The sequence below is a fragment of the Chanos chanos genome, chromosome 7, assembly GCF_902362185.1.
Source record: "Chanos chanos chromosome 7, fChaCha1.1, whole genome shotgun sequence".
Classification (NCBI taxonomy): domain Eukaryota; kingdom Metazoa; phylum Chordata; class Actinopteri; order Gonorynchiformes; family Chanidae; genus Chanos; species Chanos chanos.
The window spans coordinates 33,324,840-33,332,084 of NC_044501.1; the positions used below are offsets into that span (position 1 = coordinate 33,324,840).

A 7,245-nucleotide genomic window follows, 5' to 3' on the forward strand; every position below is an offset into this window, starting at 1 on the left:
CACAAAGCATAAACAACCTCACAGGTGTGAATGGGTGTGTGTCCGTGGGAGAGGTTAAGTCTGATCACTGTAACAAGAAAAAGTACCCAAAATCCCCATTATCCCCAACACAACTTAGAATACTTAAGTAGACATTGTATGAAAGCATTTGTCCAAAGTTTTTAATCTGTCCATGCTTTGCTAACCACCCATAAGCTCTTCTTCCTTTGTATTAGTCTTGTTGTCTCAGTCCTATTTTCATACAGGTTTTTAATTATCTGTCTCTCTTTCCACCATGTCATTGTATCCACTGTTTTCAACTTGTTGTGCTCTTTTTCTTTACAAACAGAAGAAATACTCTGTGCTGAGCCCATTGGAACATCTGATCCCAATTCCGTCAGCTGCCATAGCAGAAGACAGTTAACATCATGAAGGCCTCTCGTATGTTCCTTCTGCCCTTCGTGTTCTTGGCCTTCCTCGCCTACCGTTCCCTCGCACAGAGTGAGTCTGATCTTGTTGTGACAACCCGACTGGGTCGTGTGCAGGGCATTCGCTTGCCTTTGCCAGACAGAAGTCATGTGATCGCCTTCTTGGGCATCCCATTCGCTGAGCCACCTGTGGGGAAAAGGCGTTTCCGGCCACCTGAACCCAAAAGGCCCTGGAATGGTGTTGTTGAGACAAAGGATTATGCCAGTGCGTGCTACCAGGCTGTGGACACTACATACCCAGGTTTCCCCGGCACAGAGATGTGGAATCCCAACCGGATGATGAGTGAGGACTGCCTGTACCTGAATGTGTGGGTACCAGCATCACCTAGGCCGCACAACCTCACCGTCATGGTGTGGATATATGGTGGAGGATTCTACAGTGGCTCCTCATCACTGGATGTCTACGACGGCCGCTACCTGGCACATTCTGAGAAGGTTGTTGTGGTGTCTATGAACTACCGTGTGAGCGCTTTTGGATTTCTGACCTTGAACGGCTCCTCTGATGCCCCCGGTAACGTTGGCCTGCTGGACCAGCGCATGGCACTTCAGTGGGTACAGGACAACATCCAGTTCTTTGGTGGCAATCCCAAACAGGTCACAATCTTTGGGGAGAGTGCAGGCGCAGCCTCAGTGGGCATGCACTTGCTGTCACCTGAAAGTCGGCCACTCTTCACCCGCGCCATCATGCAGAGCGGCGCACCTAACTGCCCATGGGCCACTGTCAGCTTCGAAGAGGCTCGCCGGAGGGCCACTCAGCTGGGCAAACTGGTTGGCTGCAACGAGGGGAATGACACAGAATTTTTGGACTGCTTGCGTAACAAGTCACCCGAGGACCTCATTGACCAGGAGTGGCAAATACTGCCCTACAGCAGCCTCTTTCGCTTCTCCTTTGTGCCGGTTGTGGACGGCGTGGTGCTCCCCGACACGCCAGATGCTATGATCAGCTCGGGCAATTTCAAAGACACCCAAATCCTGCTGGGAGTTAACCAGGACGAAGGGTCCTACTTCTTGATTTATGGTGCTCCAGGTTTCAGCAAAGACAACGAAAGCCTCATCTCTCGAGAAGACTTCTTGGAGGGCGTAAAGATGAGCGTTCCCCACGCGAACGAGATTGCCCTGGAGGCAGTGGTTCTACAGTATACTGACTGGATGGATGAGAACAACCCGCTCAAGAACCGCGATGCCATGGACGATATTGTGGGAGACCATAATGTCATCTGCCCCTTGCAACAGTTTGCTCGGGCCTACGCCCAGCTACATACCCGCCATGCTCAGTCTACAAGTCAAGGGACTTTTGGATGGGGCAATTCAGGACCTGCCAGCAACAGTGGCAACGCACAAGGTGAGTCATGTTGGAGGAAAAGATTTTATTAGCAATGGCTATTAGTGTGGGTCATATGGCTTGGAAAAAAATAATAGACACTAAAATTATGCACGTAGAAATAGCACAATGGATTAACACATTTGTGTGTTTACTTTTATTAGGTCAAAACAAGGGTAGGGATTCTTCTTTCTAGATTAGGACTGGAACAAAATCCTGGAGGGACCCTTCCCCCCAGAGGGGGAACTTTCCTACCCTTTAGTTGTTTTTGAAACCATGTCACATTTTGTTTCTTCTAATCCTGGTGAAAAGACGAGCCAGTTACCATGTTATAAAAATACCCTTTATAAGTTTCCTATAATTTTTCTAACCAAACAAGTGGTTTTATGGATCATTCTGTACACTTAAATGTTACTCAAATGCAAGTGAAATCAAGGCGCTGTTGAGTCATCCCTTGAAATTAAACCTTTTGACTGTGCTCTGTCTTCCCCTCTACATTTCAGGTGGTGTGTACCTGTACCTTTTCGATCACCGAGCCTCAAACCTGGCTTGGCCAGAATGGATGGGTGTGATCCATGGCTATGAAATTGAGTTTGCTTTTGGGCTTCCCTTGGAAAAGAGGCTTAACTACACAGCGGAGGAGGAGAAACTCAGCCGACGCATGATGAGATACTGGGCTAACTTTGCCCGCACTGGGTATGTGGTGTGTGTGTGTGTGTGTGTCTGTTTTCATCTGATTTGTCTAGAAGGCAAACATGTGTTGTGTGTGGGTTGATGATGTTCTGATTTTGCTGGAAAATTTCATCTCTGTGTTTTCCTCCTGCACAGTAACCCCAATATTAACGTAGATGGCTTCATGGATAGCAGGAAGAGGTGGCCTGTGTTCACAAACACTGATCAGAAATACATAGCTCTTAACACAGAGCCTATGAAAGTGCACAAGGGTTTACGAACACAGATTTGTGCCCTGTGGAACCGCTTCCTTCCGCGCCTGCTAAATATTACCGGTAATGAACACACCCTCACAATTATATTCATCATCATATTCAGCTGTGTGGTCACATTCCAGCATTTTTTTTTATTTTTTTTAGAACTATGAGTGTCTCTTTTTTTTCACAACTACAACTGCCACAACATGATAGTCAGTTTAGCAAATTCAGAAAAATTCTATTAAATAGGATAAGATTTGCTCACTTTTTCATGTACGTTAGACACTAAGACCTCTGATTAAATTTGGACTTCAGTTGCGTAAGAAATGGATCATGAAGATTTGTAGTTATTTATTTTTTATTTTTTCTAGCATTACAAACAAACAGCGAAAAGAAACACCATGCATTTTGTTGCTCTTGATCTTCAGTTGCCTGACAGCATAACACACAGCAGCACCTCACCTATTAAAAGCTCATTATATCTGTCCTTGAATCCTCCATAGACTTCAAATATTAGTTGTCATTTTTCAGTGTTTGCAAAATTCAGAAAAGACAGTATATTAAGCTCTTTACTTGATTTCTTTAACTCCCAGAAACAGCATTTGTTTACCATCACTGAAACCTCTCTTCTTGTGCTCCCTTGTATAGATTAAGGGGTCAATAGACTGGGGGAGATCTGAGAACAGACTGTGCTCATTGCACTGTAAATGTGACTCTTCACTTCTACAGGAAATGCCTTGTCATTCAGTGTGTATTTCTTAAGCTCAAAAAACTAAACACAAGTCTGGTGCCAGTTGTTCACTAGAACCATAGCGTAAACCAGTCTGATTACATCCCTCATGTATCTGAGGGTCTGGCTCCGGTGACCCAAACTCATAAACTGTGAATATTCCCCTGGGTGTCCGTCTCTCACACTCTGTAAGCAAGGGAGGATTAGTGTGGGGTTACGGTGCTTGCTAATTTGTGTAATTGAAAGCCCGGACTTCCTTTTTTTTTGATGTCTGTGCTTTGACCCCATTGCCCTTTTCTTTACAATCTTGCTTCTCCTCTCTCTCTCTCTCTCTCTCTCTCTCTCTTTCTCTCTCTACCCCCACATCTCTTATCATTCTGTTTGGCTCTCTCCTTTCTGATGCTCTCTCTTTTCTCCCTGGGCTATTTCTTTCTTGTTTTCGTGCCTTTTTTTCAAACTCTAGAGCTCAGGATGTATGTTTTTTTTTTCTTCTCTGTTATGGCCTGTGCATAACATTGTCACTCTCAGTGTTGTAATAGGTTTTCTGTTTTTATTCTGTTCCCTCCCTCTCTTTTTCTCTTTGTTTCTATACAGATAACATTGATGATGCAGAGAAGCAGTGGAAGGTGGAGTTCCATCGTTGGAGCTCCTACATGATGCACTGGAAAAGTCAGTTTGACCATTACAGCAAGCAGGAGCGCTGCACAGATCTCTGAACAGCGGAAAAAAGAGAAGACAAGAATAAGAGAGAATGCAAGAGCTCGTGTATGTGTGAGAGGGAGAGAGAGAAAGAGAGAGAGAGAGAAGAATGATGACCATATCTCTTTATAGTTTCGAGAGCTTCTTGACAGAACATTTCAAAGGTACTCAGACATTGCTGGATTAAGTGATTTTATCGGCTGCTGCCTCCTTATATGGAGTATGTAGATGGTTGTGGTGGATTTGTGAGCATTACACTTCCGTACACTGTGCTTTTAGTAATTCTAGCCAATCTCTGTGAGGAGATTGCTAAGATTATCTCCAGTATATCACATTTAACTGTAAAACTCTTCTGTACTGTGATGCAGGGTTTTTTGTGTTATTTTCTTTGGATGGAAAGGATATCTACCCTAGCTGTAGAGATTATAGAGCAATATGGTCATCCAAAAGAAAGCATCAGAGAAAGTGTGTGTCATTACCTCTGAAGACTGAGACTGTGTGTGTGTGTGTGTGTGTGTGTGTGTGTGTGCGCATCTTGTGTATCTTGTCTTTGCAAATGGAAATTTGTATATGATGGTATGACTGTTGTCTTGGAAACCCTCATTCACACTGGTCCTCAGGATCCCACATCATTTTTTTTTTTTTTTTTTTACTTAAGAATTTTTATTCTCATTTGATCTTGCAATCTGTTTCATTTAAAATGGCTGCTCTACTGTTTTGTGAATTTGTGTAAGTGTCCGTTATCTCTCTTCCCTGTCCATCCTTGTCCACTACCGTACAGTCTTTCTGTCAGCTTCAGTTTTATGTCTTTTCAAGTGAACCTGTCTGTCATCTCCACTATCAGTCTCTGGGTCCAATTTTATCCACTGATCAGATACAGGAATCAGGAGCCATTTAAATCCTTGTCTGCTGGGTAGAGAACTGCACTGAAAGTTCAAATTGTTTATTTGTGTGTGTGTGTGTGTGTGTGTGTGTGTGTGTGTGTGTGTGTGTGTGTGTGTGCTTGTGTGTGTCTGTGTGTTTGTGTGATTCTTTGTGATGACATATATATTAGCAAATGTTTTTGCGTATGTTGCCATGTTGACTGCTGCACACTGCATGAAAACTGGTCCTCAACGCATGGTTCTTGTTCATCTATTTGTGTGAATGATTGTGTGTGTGTTTTGTTCATGTATTTGTATATGTAGCACGCCATTTGCGAATGTCATCCCTATATTCATTTTGTTGTGTGTGCTTCAGAAAGGGGGGATGCGAGGGGGGCACGGTGTGGGTTTGGGGGGGGGTGCAGAAATCAACTGATGTTGTCTGTGTGCCAAAGGGTCGATATGTATCTTTTTCTCTCTTTTCTTTGCCTGTCTCCCTCTCTAGATGGGAACGCTTTCTCATTACGGTAATGGAGGGAGAGTAATTTCCTTAGTGGTCATTTATCATGACAGCCTGCTGTGTCAGCCATCTTAACTCCACCCCTACTGTCAGTCAATGCAGAGAGCGCATGATGGAGGACAGAAGGGAGAGAGGGAAAGAAAGAAAGAAAGAAAGAAAGAAAGAAAGAAGGAAAGAAAGAAAGAAGGAAAGAAAGAAAGAAAGAAAGAAAAGCTTTGGAGGAAAAAAGAATACAGGGTTAGGATATCTACTTGTTTAAGGATTGACTTGCTCCTCGTTGTTAAATATTTGTGTGTATTTTTATTTAAGTGCATTTTTACACGCTTTGCAATGTATCAAATGTCAAAAGTAGAGGACAGTTTGATCTGATCAGGTTGAATTAATTTGGTTTCTTATTTTGGGACTGCATTCAGTCATGCTCTTTTTGCTTATGTATCTGGTAAGTGTCTGTCTGTTGTGCACCATTTTATTTGTGCAGATGTGTACTTTTGATGCTCTGCCAGCTGTCTGTTTTTCAAACAATCTCTTCGTTCACATATCCATGCGCAGTGTATCAACCTGCCTCACTTTTTTGTTTTGTCTATCTACATATTTTGTCTGACAATCCGTCCATCAGCCAGTGATATCACATGCCTGTCTGTGCATCCAAGTCTCTATCTGTGTGTGTGTCTGTCTGTCTGTATTTGTGGTATGTTTATGTGTTTGTCAGAGTATCAATATATTCATATGATTGTCAGTTATTATTTATTTTTCAGTTTAATTAACACTGTGGAAGGGATCTGGATTTGTGCTGTGATTGCAGAAAGGGTCTTCCAGCAAGTGTCATGAATGAGTGCTAATGGTTGACTCACTAGGCATGTAACTCTTAAATATGACTGGAGTAGTGTAGAATAATGTGCTTTAAAAAAAATGTAACAGAAAAACTATATTAAAGTGAAATGTTAACTTTGATTATTCTGAAATTACTTTTGATCAGTGCTGATGAATGAAAGTTCGTGTAAGGCTCTGTGTGAAGGCGTCATTGGGTCTGTGTGACACCTGCTCTTGTACCTCTTTGTCCAACAAGAGGCCCGTCTATTCCCCCAAGTCCCTCCAATAATTCTCCTTGTGCATGGCCCAAATCCTTCCCTCATCTGTATTCTATACTCAAGATTTTGACTGTTATTCTCTGTAACAATATGCCAGGACTGATGTGTAATAATATTATTACAAAATTATAGAAATGAATACATTATAATGATAGCCCTGAGATAATGATTGATGTTAGCAATAATGTAATACTTATATAAATGGAATATATTTCATAACTGAAGACAATTTTGCTTAGGCTATTTATGATCATATAGATATTATTGATGATGATGACGATGATGATGATAATGATGATGATGATGATGATGATGGCGACGTTTAGTATTGTCTTTGATATGAATCAGTTGTGTCTGGACAAAGCAATATAAAGAGTGCCATATTTCCTTTCACTGATGCGTTGTTTTGTTTATTCTTATTAGCACTGTCTCTTACGGTCGCTAGTATTTAACGTACAGTAAATAACGCACAGATTTAAAATGACATACAAGCTGTTGGATATCAACCAGTTGGAGGTGTTACGCTTTCTTCCTCGTCACATGATCATAAAAGCATCTACTGAAGAGGAAAACAATTACATCTATTAACAACTTCCCTAGAGTAAGCTACTAATTGCACTTGGACGCA

The 7,245-nt window shown here is 42.2% G+C and overlaps 1 protein-coding gene across 3 annotated transcripts; it reads left to right on the forward strand.

Annotated features, from left to right (window-relative positions):
* The first annotated feature begins 407 nt into the window (after positions 1-407).
* ache (acetylcholinesterase (Yt blood group)) lies at positions 408-4,177 on the forward strand. Of its 3 annotated transcripts, none has more exons than XM_030780700.1 (4): positions 408-1,809; positions 2,292-2,484; positions 2,617-2,795; positions 4,042-4,177. In XM_030780700.1, the coding sequence occupies exons 1-4, from the start codon at positions 408-410 to the stop codon at positions 4,161-4,163; spliced, it is 1,896 nt and encodes a 631-aa protein (XP_030636560.1). In that variant the 3' UTR covers positions 4,164-4,177. The 3 variants fall into 3 exon arrangements, with proteins under 3 accessions (XP_030636560.1, XP_030636562.1, XP_030636561.1); XM_030780702.1 differs by having other exon boundaries at positions 408-1,749; XM_030780701.1 differs by having other exon boundaries at positions 408-1,741; positions 2,236-2,484.
* The last annotated feature ends 3,068 nt before the right edge of the window (positions 4,178-7,245 follow it).